Genomic DNA, 14,621 nt, shown 5'->3' on the forward strand with positions numbered 1-14,621 from the left:
AAAGCGCGCAGATCCTCCAGTTCCTGGTCTGACATGGCGTACAGCTTGGCTGGGGGTATAGATGCCCCTGGCACCAGGTTGATCTGGCAGTCAAAAGGCCTGTGTGGGGGTAGGTGGTCGGACTCCGCTTCGCTGAAGACCTCCTGCAGGTCCCAGTACGGCTTGGGTATCGCCTCACCCCCTTTGATGTGCATGGTGGCCACCGTGGCTATCGGAGGCCCCTCCCCTGGTTGGTGCTGCATGCAATGTTCCAGGCAAAAGTCCGATCCAAAAGTGATGCATCTCTGGTGCCAACTTATGGAGGGGTCGTGGCGCGCCAGCCAGCTCATGCCCAAGACGATGGGGGGGTCTGAGATGGTTGTGACGTTGAATGCCAGTGTCTCTGAGTGCCTTCCCACCGTCATTCTCATGGGGGGGGTTTGATGAGTGATGGCCCCTCCCAGCAGCTCTCTGCCGTCAATGGTTGCCACGTGCAGGGGAAAATCCAGCTGCAGAAGCTGGATCTGGTGCTCTTCTGCAAAGTTTCTCGAGAAGAAGTTGGCTGAGGCACCACTGTCAATTAGGGCGAGGACCGTCAGGGGATAGCCATTTGGGAGCATGAGCGTCACTTCTAGAACCACTCCTGCTCTGGGAGGGGTGGGCTGGCTCTGCTCCTCTCTGTGCGGGTGGGTGGGCTGGGGCTGTTGTCTGCTGACTGTGCCTGGCTGCTGCCCCTTGTCTCCTGCAGCCAGGCTTTCCCGTTTCCCTGCTGTGGTGCTGCGTCAGTGGGGGAGGGCACAACCGTTCCCGCCTTTCCTTGCCACTCCCTGCGATGTGGGCAGTCTCTGACGAGATGCTGGGGGGAGTTGCAGAGAAAGCAATTCCCACCCCTTCCCTCCTTGCGTCTTGGTGCCGCTGGGGTTTGAAAAGCCCGCGCGCGCGCGCTATCAATCTGCATGGGTTCCTGGTCCTGACTGGCCCCAGGCGTGGCTGGAAAGGGTTGTTGGGGGAGTGGCTTCTCCTGCGACCGTGGGAACCAAGCCCGCTTTGCGCGCGTTGCTTGCTTGTCGCTCCACCGGGATTCCTGTCTCACCCCCACCGCCAGAGCCGCTTTGCTCAGCTGATCCATATTACTGGGCTTTGGACCTCTCGAGAGCTCATCCTTCACCTCCTCATGCAACCCCAAGTAGAACGCCGCTTGCATTGGGGGTGACTCTAGTTCCCACCCCAATCTGTGCACCAGCATGGTGAATTTCGACCAATACGCGCGAACTGTCATATTTCCTTGGCGTAAATTATGAAGTTCCTCCTTAGTCTGGTCCAAATGACTATCGGACGAATACATCGTTTTCAAACCTTCTAGAAATAGTTTGACATTCTTCATGCAAGGATTCTTTGTTGCGATTAACGGTCTTAGCCACTCCCTGGCTGCCCCGGTAAGGTGCTCCACAATAAACGCGACCCTGTGCTCATCATCAGGGAACTCAGCGTGGTGCAGCTCAAGAGCATACACAATCTCAGTCTCAAAGCCCTGATATTCCCTCGGGTCTCCATTGAACTTGCTTACTAGCGTCCCGGCTCTCCTTCCTGGCAGCACTTGGACTTGGGGTGCCCCTCCCGCCTTGTTTTTCTCTGCATCCAGCTTGTTTTGGAGGTCTACCGCCACCGCCCTTAATTCCTGCTCTCTTTCCTGTAGCGCTCTCACCTGTTCCGCAAGTTGTAGCCGGTCGTCCTGGACCTTCTTAGTCTCTTCTTTAGCTGCCTTCAATTCCCCCTGCGCCTGCAGCGACAGCTGCTGCAGTTCTTGCTGGGCTTGCTCCGCGATCTGCCGCCATCTCTCCGCCTCTGACACGCTCATCCCGGCAACTCCAAAGTAGCCCAAAAAGGATTAGGAGGTTGCTGTCACAGTGGCCGGAGTGGACTACTTCAGAGTAACGACGCTACGCAGCTCTGCATTTTATTCTTTTATTGGTGCTGCGTATTTACAGTGCTGAAGTCATTGCTATTTACACGGAGTGATGTGATCAGTCGGTTTCAGAACCTCCTAATGGCTTTTGGCGCGTCTTTCTCCAACACAAAAGCTTTGGCAGACCCATCCTCTTTCCCCTCCTCTTTCTGCGTAGTTCCGGAGTTGGGGGGATGGGTCTCCCCCCCTTATTCGCCCCTTTCTGTCCCACCTGGGACCCTGGCTCCTCTACCTTGCCTGAGCCTCGGACACGACTTCCTGCTTCCCCACTGGAATCGGAACTCTCTCTGCTTTCCCCTGTGCTCGGTGATTGGCTTGAACTCAGGAGGGGAGGGACTTCGCGATATCCCCTGTCCCTCACAATAACGTTCCACCAAGATGTGACATTTTCATTTTGTGCTTCAATTGACTGGATCCAAAAGTTGCATGACCGGAAGGCTTATAGCACACTGCAGACTTCCACTAGTGCAACTTTGGCCCTAACACAACATAGGGTTGAATCCAACTAACCTCTACTCAAAGTAGACTAGACCCTTTGAAAGTAATGGAGCCAAGTTAGCCATTTCTATTAATTTCAAGAGGTCTACTCAGGGTATAACCACCATTGGATAGAACCCATAAAGTTTTATTTATTTCTTGTAAAACTTAATTATAAACTACTGATTTTCTCTCTCTTTGTCTCCCACTTCCCTTGTACCACACACATGACCCTGCAGCCTATTGGAGCACTGTCGGAAGCACAAATACCTCTCGAGCTCAGGCGAAGTGTTTGCTCTCTTGGTTAGCAGCCTGCTAGAAAACCTTTTGGATTATCGGGCCATCATGCATGATGGGAGTAAAGAAAACCGCATGAGCTGCACTGTCAATGTGCTGGTATATACCTTTTGGTTTGCATTATTCTTAATTGTAAAAATCAGTTCAGTTATTCACAACCATACTTTTTTTACTTTTGCAGAATTTTTATAAAGAAAAGAAGAGAGAGGATATCTACATCAGGTAGGCCATGTTACCTTTAGGCTTCACTACTTTTTGGTATGAGACATTGTGTAGAGAATTCTGTTTTAGATCAACAGGCTGAGTTAAATGATATTTGAACAGCTTCTGTGCATGTGATTCCATGATAATCTGTTTTCTCTTGCCTTTCTAGATACTTGTATAAACTCCGGGACCTACACACAGGCTCTGAAAACTACACTGAGGCAGCATACACACTTCTCCTTCATGCAGAGTTGCTCCAGGTAAGTATCTTAGGTGCTAAAGGGGGCATCGTAGCAGTAGCCAAGTCAGGATTGTTTTTAGCATGGATAATCCAGCTACCTCTGTCCAAAGACACCTGGGTGCCTCAAGTAATAAGGTAAAGGTAAAGGGACCCCTGACCATTAGGTCCAGTCGTGACCGACTCTAGGGTTGCGCGCTCATCTCGCATTATTGGCCGAGGGAGCCGGCGTACAGCTTCCAGATCATGTGGCCAACATGACAAAGCCGCTTCTGGCAAACCAGAGCAGCACATGGAAACGCCGTTTACCTTCCCGCTGTAGCGGTTCCTATTTATCTACTTGCATTTTGACGTGCTTTCGAACTGCTAGGTTGGCAGGAGCTGGGACCAAGCAACAGGAGCTCACCCCGTCACAGGGATTCGAACCGCCGACCTTCTGATCCGCAAGCCCTAGGCTCAGTGGTTTAACCACAGCGCCATAGTGAGATCTTAAAAGCATTCTAAATTGGAAACCTGATCCTTAAGGGAAGTGTAACCCAATCCATAGCAGATTGAAGCCCACCTCCTTGTTGAAGCAGTGAGTTCCTCAGAATACCCTCATCTTGTCTGGGATTTCTATGGGATGTGTGTCAATGAATGGAATGATTTAGGGATACGGCTATATCTATAGCTTTCAGAAGAGAACTTCTCATTGCTTGGAAGAATCATGTTGTGGAATTCCTTCCCAAGAAGAATGATTAGGCAGGGTCTTGCTGACCATCTAGCCCAGGCATCCCTAAACTTCGGCCCTCCAGATGTTTTGGACTACAATTCCCATCATCCCTGACCACTGATCCTCTTAGCTAGAGATCATGGGAGTTGTAGGCCAAAACATCTGGAGGGCCACAGTTTGGGGATGCCTGATCTAGCCTTGCCCCTTTCACAGTGCAGAAGATCCAGAGCTTCAGCATCCCCAATAGCTCTGCCAAAGACATCCATTAATTGTTTCCATTGTCAAAGTGTTCCGACCACCAAAATGTTCTTCTAATGTTCAACCAAAGTCTACTGTCCTGTAATTTAAACCGTAGGTAGCCGTGTTGGTCTGAGGTAGTCAAAACAAAACAAAAAACAAAAAATTCCTTCCAGTAGCACCTTAGAGACCAACTAAGTTTGTCATAGGTATGAGCTTTCATGTGCATGGATGTGTATCTGAAGAAGTGTGCATGCACACGAAAGCTCATACCTATGACAAACTTACAGTAGTTGGTCTCTAAGGTGCTACAGGAAGGATTTTTTTTAAATTTTTCCTTTGGATCTAGTTCTGCTTTCTGGGGCAACTCTGCCCTCCTCTGTAGGAATGCTCACATGTTATATTTAACAAGTGTACAACCTGTATACACAACTGTAGAGCTGTACACTTGCACATTCATAGAATTACATGCAACATTCATAGAATTGTAGAGTTGGAAGGTACCCAAGGGTCATCTAGTCCAACCCCCTGCAATGCAGGAATCTCAGCTAAAGTTGGCCATCCCACCTCTGCCTAAAAACCTGCAAGGAAAGAAAAGTTCACAACCTCCCGAGGGAGACTGTCCAACAGCTCCTACTGTCAGTTTTTCCCATATGTTACTTGGAATCTCCTTTCCTGTAACTTGAGGTCATTGGTATGAGTCCTACCCTCAAGACAGGAGAAAACAAGCTTGTTCCATCTTCCATGTGACAGCCCTTGAGATATTTGAAGATGGCTATCATATCTCCTCTCAGTCTCCTCTTTTCCAGGCTAAACATACCCAACTCCTTCAAGCATTACATTCAGCAAGTGTACCGTCTGCATACATAACAGCTGAATTTATAAACTGTACACCCTTTCACACAAAAAACAGCAACAGTTGTACATTGGTAGCAACAGCTTGTATCTGTGTTCAGTGTAACATGTGAACAAGCCTTGTATGACATACCTCCTGGTATTTTGAAGAATGCTGTCATATTATCTCTCCTCAGAACCATTAAAGGAAAAATGAATATGTTAATTCATTGATTTGTTGTTTCCTTTATCCTAGTGGTCTGATAAGCCATGTGCTCCACATCTGCTTCAGAGGGACAGTTACTATGTCTATTCACAGCAGGAATTGAAAGAGAAACTCTATCAAGAAATCATTGTTTTCTTTGACAAAGGCAAGGTGAGTCTGTCACAGCAGGATGAGGCAGACTTAATTTCCAGGACAGGTTCTGCTTTCTAATTGTTTTGTTGGGTTGTTTGCTATGGCTAAATGCTAATGCAATAAAGAATTTATTGGGTCCCCCCCCCAATTGGCCCCATGGTAGTGGTGGGTGTGGCTCAAGATGTGTGGAACGATGGGTGTGACTCTCACCTTTATATGACTTGCCTCTTGTGTGCAAACCACACAAAAGCCAGATAGATAGATGTGCACACAAATCATCATCATCATCACTTTTAATTTGTATACTGTCTTTCTATCTTACAATACTCCAGGCAGTTTACAAGCTGCAGAAACAAGGAATGTACATCTTATAACAATCAATGCAATACAAAAACGTGATAATAAAACATAACTTTAAAACTTCTGGCTTGCTAATCTGGAATCTCTGCTTCCATGCAGAGGATTTAGCTGCTGGATATGACTAGTGGAACATGCAAGTTAACTTGTTTAAGTGCAAGAAAGGTGTGTGAGTTATGGTTTTAGTTCTTATTAGCATCCTTGGCATCTGTTAGAAGCCTAACTTCTCAGAATTGAGTTTGGTCCATTGGGTATTGTCAGGGAATGTTCTAGCAGTGAACATTCCCTGACTATCGAACTGGAGAGGCACCAAGGGCCAGACAGCATCCTAGAGCCATTACTGCAATCTGAGACAGACACCCAGGGGGAGGGAGAAGTGTCCAGCGGGGAGATGGCCCGCCCTTTCAAGTTCGCGCCTGAATTGAAACATTCCAGAGCACTCCCCCCGGTTATTATGCTGGGGAGGAGCAGGCAAAGGGCATTGGGGGAATCTTCGTCAGACTGAGCAGACATGTTTTCTTGAAACTGTATTGCACTGTATATATCATGCACAAATAAAAGTCTTAAAGACAGAATGGCTGTGGAACTCGTCTCTCACGAGTAGCCAGAAGCAATCCGTGACAGGTATCATCTGTGCTAATAGATCTTTCTTCTCATTTTTTTTTAAAAAAAATCTTTCCTGAAGATGTGGGAGAAAGCAATCCAGCTAAGCAAGGAACTTGCTGACATGTATGAGAACAAAGTTTTCGATTATGAGGGCCTTGGCAATCTCTTGGTAAGATGGCTAGGTTTTTGTCCTCTGCTGGGTTGGGAGGATTGCTGTGGGTTATTTTGGGGGGGGAGGGGGGAGATCTGGGAGAGTTCTTGTACTCCTGACAGAGTGTAACAGCTGCAGATTAAGGGCACATGAAGCTTCAGTGTACTTGAGGCTTTAAGAGAGAGAGAGGAGAGAGAGAGCTAAAATGCTTGTGGCCACACACATTTCATGCTTTAGCATAGGGATGGTGAACCTTTTTGAGACTCAGGGCTACGTTCCCTTCTGGGCAAGCTTATGAGGGCCTCACAACAGCAAGAGGCATTTGGGGCACATTCCAGCCAAAGGAAAATACTAAAGAAGTGTGTGAAACTCATCTGGAAAGGGGATGAGACCTCTAAAGTGGTGTGGCCTGAGGAGAGGCCAAAGGACCAGACAAAGAGTATTGGAGAGCCAAATTTGGACCCTGGGCCCAGGGGTGTCTCATCCCTGCTGTGAATCTTGTGCATTTTGGCAACTGACATTTTGATATTTAGTCCTATTTGCTTGACCTGTTTTGATGGGTTTGGGGTTTTTGTGTTTTTTAATCCCATAAATTTATAAGAAAGAGCAGGAGAGCCATCAAAACTACATGCAGCATTATTTCTTAATCACTAAAAGTTGGGTGAATGAATGAAATGCCTTAACCGACCACCTCAAAGTCATTAAACTAGGTGTCAGGCAGACAACCCAGTGGAGAGTATTTCAAAGTTGGGATACCTTTAAATTTACCTTGGTTGCCACCCTCCTAAATGTTCGTGCCAGTTTCATAGAGGAGCAGGTGATCTTTCCAGCTTTGTGGCCTGTAGCTTTTTAAACTTGAAATGTGATTGAACACTTTTCCTTGATCGGGTTACTTTTTTGTATAACAGCACCCACCCACCCTTCTCCTTTTTAATACACAGAAAAAACGAGCCACGTTCTATGAGAACATCATGAAGGCAATGAGACCCCAACCAGAGTATTTTGCTGTTGGGTATTTTGGCCATGGATTCCCCTCTTTTCTGCGGGTAAGAATGACATGGGGGGTCTCAATGATGGGCCCATAATAACCCTTTAAAATATCTCAGATATCTGAATTGCTGACTGCAAACTAGATGACAATGAGCAGAGCAGACTTAACCCTCAGGTCCACTTGCTGGAAGGAGTTGGAATTGAGTGGGGGTGCATCTCCCCGACAGAGAAGAGCTTAACCAATGGAATGGCATGTCCCCAACAAAGGCAGATATATCTGCAGGTGTAGATCTACTGCTGGTGGCATTTTGATACCATTAGCTGGTGGAGGGACCCTGAAAAGGAGTGTTCCAGTTGTAATGTAGGGATGGGGGCTGGATCCAAGGCCCCTTCTCTTAAATCGGAGCAACTGAAATAGGCCATGCTCTATGAAATCAGAATCAATAAGTCCTTTAAATCTGGGCCTTCCGCAGTATTGACAGGCCTTAGACTTGCTTGTGTTTGTGTCCATTTTGGTGGCTTGGCAGTTATGTGCCGTTCTCAATTTAGGGCCATGGGAATTTTTCCGGACTAGCAACTTTAATAGCACTGCTGTATTTCCTATGTCTGATCCTTGTCGCAGAACAAGATCTTCATCTACCGTGGCAAGGAATATGAAAGGAGGGAAGACTTCAACCTGAAATTACTGACTCAGTTTCCAAATGCTGAGAAGTTGAGCAGTACTGCTCCACCCACAGAAGAGATCAAAACGTCTGTTAAGCAGTGTATCTTTTGTGGGGAGTCTGGTTAGAGACTAAACTGCACAATATAAAGCAGTGGGTAGGGGTAGGAGTTAGGTGGGAGTCTTAGGCCACGCACACATTAGCAGCTGAAAATGCAGCAATCATTTTTACACACCCTTGCAGCCTTGGCCTGCAAGAGGTTCTCCGCCCCTGACATGGATCTTAAGCTAGGGCGTGATTTGGATATCTGATCTCTATGCTCTCTGTAAACATTTCCTCTTATTTCTTTTCCTTAACGCACACCACACAGATGTCCAGTGCTTCATAGTGAAACCTGTAATGAACCTCCCACCAAACTACAAGGACAAGCCTGTTCCAGAGCAGATTCTAAAGTAACCACTTTTCCCTGACTAATCAACCCTTTCTCCACATCTAGAAGCAAGTACTATTACTGGGCTTCGTTCATGGGTTGGCTTGCCTCTACTTTGGATTTCTTTCTGAAGTACAGCAACAGCTCAATACTTACTTTTGTGTCAGTGTTAGAAGACCCGTGCCATATTGATGGCATGTGATGCTGTGTAAAGCTCCAGTTTGCACCAACCTCTCTCCATTCCTCTTGTTACCTGTGGAGCTATATGCCTCCATTCCCCCAATCCTGCTTCAAATGCACCACTGCTTTAGGGCTAAATCCAGACCTGCTCTCGTGCTATCACGTAAACACCCTGATCTTAGTGGATATAAGGTGAAACTTTGGAGCATATGGTACAGCTAAGAGTGCCCTTCATGATCAGGGGTAGGCAACCTAAGGCCCGTGGGCCGGATGCGGCCCAATCGCCTTCTCAATCTGGCCCGTGGATGGTCCAGGAATCAGCGTGTTTTTACATAAGTATAATGTGTCCTTTTATTTAAAATACATCTCTGGGTTATTTGTGGGGCATAGGAAGTCATTCATCCCCCCCCCTCAAAATACAGTGGTACCTCGGGTTACGAACACGATTGGTTCCGGGTTGCAGTTCGTAACCCGAAAAGTTCGTAACCCAAACCGCCATTTTGCGCATGCACAAAGCGCTATTTTCACGCTTTGTGCATGCGCAAACCGTGCACCGCGCAGAACGTGCATGTGACGTAACCCGAGTTGTTCGTAACCCGAGGTGTTTGTAACCCGAGGTACGACTGTATAGCCTGGCCCACCACATGGTCTGAGGGATGGCTCACGGCTGAAAAAGGTTGCTGACCCCTGTTCAGGATGATTGAAGTGACCCAGCAGGAGTACTGTACAGTATATAAGGTTTCTGGAGGTAACCTGGTAAAGTTGTTGCCATTAGCTGTTTTTATTTTAGGCTGTAAGCTGCCTTGAGTCCCTGTCATGGAAAAAGGCTGGATATAAATAAATAGAATAATAACGTGGAAATAAATTGTTACAATAATGAAAATAAATAATAGTGTCAGGCCTCCTGATTTTGGATGGTGGCTGGAAATGTAGCTTGTGGTTTGATTTGAGCTGATCTGCTTGTTTACTGCTTTAGCTTCTATAGATCCAATGAAGTGCAACAATTCAGATACTCCCGGCCATTCAGAAAAGGAGAAAAAGATCCTGAGAATGAATTTGCAGTAAGTCCTTCATCCTCTGGAGCAATCTTTGAGGTTCTACTTCTCTCTCTGGATTTTGTTACCTTCCAGTTCTCATCCACACTTCTACTTGCCCCACTGCTTTACCTGGGGAAACCCGCTGTTTACTGCTGAATCAGAACAAACATATGTCAGTTTTTCTGAGGAAAACTCTGGGTTTTCTCAGGGGAAGTTGTGAGTCATTTCCAGACCCACCTGGGGATGCCAGGGATTGAGCCTAGAGTGCTTTGAATGCAAACTACATCTTCTACCCCTGAGCTACATTCCTTTCCAAAATACCCAGCTAGCAGTTCTAACTGCCTCCACTTTGACTTTCGCTTTTTTCCAGACAATGTGGATCGAGAGGACCACCTACACAACTGCCTATTCTTTCCCAGGAATCCTCAAGTGGTTTGAAGTCAAACAGGTTGCAGTGGTGAGCTTTTAAGAGGATGCATGTTAATTTTGTCTTCACTGCATTTTTATCCTTCCTCTTCATGGGGTTCAGGGTAGCACACATGATTTCTCCCCACCATCGCCCTCCTCATGACAATTATGTGGGGCTTCCTTTGAAGGTGACCCGAAAACTACAACTAATCCAGAATGCGGCAGCTAGACTGGTGACTGGGAGCGGCCGCAGAGACCACATAACACCGGTCCTGAAAGACCTACATTGGCTCCCATTACGTTTCCAAGCACAATTCAAAGTGTTGGTGCTGACCTTTAAAGCCCTAAACGGCCTTGGTCCGGTATACCTGAAGGAGCGTCTCCACCCCCACCGTTCTGCCCGGACACTGAGGTCCAGTGCCGAGGGCCTTCTGGCAGTTCCCTCGCTACGAGAAGCCAAGTTACAGGGAACCAGGCAGAGGGCCTTCTCGGTAGTGGCACCCACCCTGTGGAATGCCCTCCCACCAGAGGTCAAAGAGAACAACAATTACCAGACCTTTAGAAGGCATCTTAAGGCAGCCCTGTTTAGGGAAGCTTTTAATGTTTGATAGGTAAAGGTAAAGGGACCCCTGACCATTAGGTCCAGTCGTGACCGACTCTGGGGTTGCGCGCTCATCTCGCATTATTGGCCGAGGGAGCCGGCGTACAGCTTCCAGGTCATGTGGCCAGCATGACAAAGCCGCTTCTGGCAAACCAGCAGCAGCACATGGAAACGCCATTTACCTTCCCGCTGTAGCGGTTCCTATTTATCTACTTGCATTTTGACGTGCTTTCGAACTGCTAGGTTGGCAGGAGCTGGGACCAAGCAACGGGAGCTCACCCCGTCACAGGGATTCGAACCGCCAACCTTTTGATCAGCAAGCCCTAGGCTCAGTGGTTTAACCACAGCACCACCTGGGTCCCTTATTATTATTATTATTATTATTATTATTATTATTATTATTATTATTATTATTTGAAGCGGATAAGGGTGGAAAGCTTAATGTTTGGCCCAGGCTCTTAGTTTCCCAGGCACCAAGTCCAACACTACGCCATTGTGCCATTCTGGCACTCAAGAGCTGAATAGACAGTTGACACGACTGGCAACTGAAGGGAAGATTTCATCCCTCTTCATCTGAGGGCCAAACTATTCACAAATTTGGCAATTGCAATCATATTTTTTGAAAGTGAATTGCAGGCACAGAAAGGAGTGAGTGAGTTAGATCTGAATGGGAACCCTGGCATGGAGATTTAGATGAAGAAGAGTTTGTAGAAGAAGAGTTTGGATTTGATCCCACTGTGGTCCTCAAAAATCAAAGCCATATCTTGCAGAATGCAGCAGAAAGCTCTGTGCTAGGAGCAGAACCTCCTGTGCACTGCCCTTCAAAGTGGTTTCCCCCTCATTTTTAATAATGCAACAAGTCTGTGAGGTAGGCTCCGATAAAGAGAAGAGAATTGCAGAAAGAGAGCATGCCTGCCCCAAGATCATGCTGTGGGCTGCATGTCTAAGAAGTGACTTGAATTTGCATCTCCATAATCTTAGACTGGCATTCTGGCTACCACTCTGAGTGAGGGAGCAGGGCTGGGAAAACTGTCAACCCACTGTCCCTTCCACAGCATTTAAGAACCAGTGCATGCATATCCTCTGTAAGCTGAAACTATGCTGCCTAAGTTTCACATTATTAGGTGTTTCCTCTCCTTACATTGAAACCTTTTGTGACAATTGCAAAACGAAACCAAAAAATCCCATGCCAAAGATTGGGTCTGAAAATACTGTCCTCTTTTTCCATGTGATAATTTTTGCAGTTTTTACTTTGGGACGACTTTAGCCAAATACTTTCTCGTATGGAGCACTGTATCATGTCAAAGAGGTTCAGTTATGGTCCATAATGTGGATGACACCAGCCAGGAAAAAGTCGTGGCGTATTATATGGACCTGGAAAGTTGGACACACATTGACCTGCACTGAAGAGTTCATTTTAGATGTGGCCTTAACTCTCCTGTATTTGCATTTCTCAGGAGGAAATAAGTCCCTTGGAGAATGCCATTGAAACGATGGAGCTGACAAATGAGAAAATCAGTAACTGTGTTCAGCAGCATGCCTGGGACCGCACCCTGCCTGTTCACCCCCTCTCTATGCTCTTGAATGGCATTGTCGATCCGGCCGTCATGGGTGGATACACCAATTATGAGAAGGTCAGCTGTCACTGCAGAGTAGAGATTAGTGTGAAATGCAATTTGCATTTTAAAACCAACATACCTAGTTTGGAGTTTCCGAAACAATGCACAAACTGAAACACAGCTATCCTTCAAAATTTGCACTTTCCCAAAATTTGCAATGCAGTTCTTCACCCAGTTAATGTCTACAAAAGCACATTAATCCAGAGGGATTTGCATACAAATATGCAATAAGAAATTTGCATTAAAATGTTGGTGCGTTTTCATAAGGACTTTCATAAGAACTGAATTTAAGATTTTAAAAAATGAGAAGGTGAAAGAAACCAAAATTGCCCACTCCTTGTCCGTGTTGCTGTCTGATTGAAATAAGAAAAAGCAGAGAGAAGAAATAATATTTTTGTTCTATGCACACTTATTGTGGGTAACAAGTGGGACTTGCAACAAAATGTTGCAGTATAGAATGTTGCTGTTCAAAATTCTAGCTGCTGCATTCAATTCTCCCCACATTTTGCAATGCCACACCCCTCCCCCCCAAAAAAACCCACCTAACTAACAACATTATGCGGCTACAGAGCATCTTTAGTCCTCTTTGGGTTGTTTGTCTTCTACTTTAGAGTACTTTCCTAAAGCTTTTAGTGTGTGTTTCTGCACACCTTGGGGTTACTTCACCTTTTGCCCTTTGACTATATAAGCAAAGGTATTCACAGCCTGAACATCTGAAAATTGAGGGAATGATTAGATTAATACAGAAAAGATATAAAGCTATTTAACTTGAAAGGGACCATGGTGTAAAGCAGGGGTCCCCAAACTAAGGCCCGAGGGCCAGATACGGCCCGTGTGAGTCAATTGTGCGGCCCCCAACGACCCCCGCCGCCCGCTCTTACCGGCGCGCCATGGTGTGGTTTCCCATCTCCTGGTCGGTGCAGCGTGGGCTGGAGGGTGGGGGAACGCGCTCCCATACGCACACGCACAAGCTGTTTCTGGTGCCGCACCGACCCGGAAGTGCACCGGAAATGACATCTGTGCATTTCCGGCGCTGCGGTGCACCAGAAAAAGTGATTGCACACTTATATGGGAGCGCGTTTCCCCCGCCTTCCGGCCCGCCACACAATCAGTGCCGGAGGAACCGACCCGAAGCCGGGTAAGTTTGGGGACCCCTGGTGTAAAGTACCAAAAAACTTAGAGTCAAAATCAAAGGATGAGATTTACACTTTGGAGAGCAAAGGAGCTCATGTACTTTAGTATAAAAATAACTTAGTGGGCTATTAGTATAGAGTATTGTAGGTTTTTCTGAATATTTTGGCAAGAACTAAAAAGAATGGAAGCTAGAACGTTGTAGAGATTAGTCATGAGTAGGATGGTGAAGAAATTTAATTCTGTTAGAACTCAAATGCAAACTTACCTAATTTGCACTTTCCTGAACAATATGTGAACTGAAACACACATATCCTTTGACTTGCACTTCTCCAGTTTTTGCATTGCAGATCTCCAGACAAGGAGTACAAACATGCATATACTAGGGTAAAGTGTGCACAAAAGTGCGCACGCACACACACACACACACATGGAAATTGCTTTGCAAAAATGTGTCTATTAAGCAAAATTGCATACAAATATTGTATTGGGAGAGATGTGCCCTAATATATTGATGACTGTTCATGAGGATTCGTGGGGCATGTGTGTGTGTAAAGCAGGCAGGTGTTTACAATATGGCAGAAGTGATCAAAAGTTTGTAGCAGTGATGATGCACCATAGATTGTGAAAGTCCATAGTGCCCAATGAGTGTTATACAGTAGCTATGTCTAGTTACAGTTTGCTGTAGTCAGTACAGCTCACAGATGTCCTCAGCTAAGAATGCTGCCAGGTAGTCAGTCCCCAGATGCTGAAAATGGGATTAAAATCCATTTCCAACCAAGGAGTATTTTGAGCTGGCTCACTCTATTTTAGGCATGAAAGTTAGATTTGCAGAAGTGGAAAAGCCGTTAAGGCTTTGAAATGCTGTGGCCACATCTGGAAGTCTTCGGGGTGTTTGCTCACAGTTTCCTATTCTCAGCTCTTTCTGTAGAGGGACTGCGGCTTTCGTGGGCTGCCATAATCATCATAATCTAAACCCTTCCTTTCATGTTGGGGACAAGGAACCTTTGGAGCAGACCACTCTCCTTGCTCACCATTAAACAATAGCAAAAAGCCAGTTTTTTCATCACATGCATGTCTAAAGACGGATTGTTCATTGCCGTGCCCCCAATTTGGGTTGATAGTCAGTGGAATCTTGCAGGCTTTA

General features: G+C 46.3%; 1 protein-coding gene across 2 annotated transcripts in view; it reads left to right on the top strand.

Annotated features, from left to right (window-relative positions):
• Positions 1-14,621, top strand: part of DOCK5 (dedicator of cytokinesis 5) — a 148,600-nt gene that overhangs the window by 120,706 nt on the left and 13,273 nt on the right. For both annotated transcript variants that reach the window (XM_035138774.3, XM_035138775.3), the window contains exons 35-45: positions 2,662-2,818; positions 2,901-2,941; positions 3,093-3,183; positions 5,201-5,320; positions 6,345-6,434; positions 7,358-7,462; positions 8,029-8,170; positions 8,439-8,520; positions 9,655-9,739; positions 10,086-10,172; positions 12,182-12,358. In XM_035138774.3, the coding sequence (XP_034994665.3) occupies positions 2,662-2,818; positions 2,901-2,941; positions 3,093-3,183; positions 5,201-5,320; positions 6,345-6,434; positions 7,358-7,462; positions 8,029-8,170; positions 8,439-8,520; positions 9,655-9,739; positions 10,086-10,172; positions 12,182-12,358 (1,177 nt within the window). The remainder of the gene's footprint in view (positions 1-2,661; positions 2,819-2,900; positions 2,942-3,092; positions 3,184-5,200; positions 5,321-6,344; positions 6,435-7,357; positions 7,463-8,028; positions 8,171-8,438; positions 8,521-9,654; positions 9,740-10,085; positions 10,173-12,181; positions 12,359-14,621) is intronic.

Source organism: Zootoca vivipara, chromosome 14 (genome assembly GCF_965207765.1).
Source record: "Zootoca vivipara chromosome 14, rZooViv2.hap1.1, whole genome shotgun sequence".
In the NCBI taxonomy this organism is placed as follows: Eukaryota; Metazoa; Chordata; class Lepidosauria; order Squamata; family Lacertidae; genus Zootoca; species Zootoca vivipara.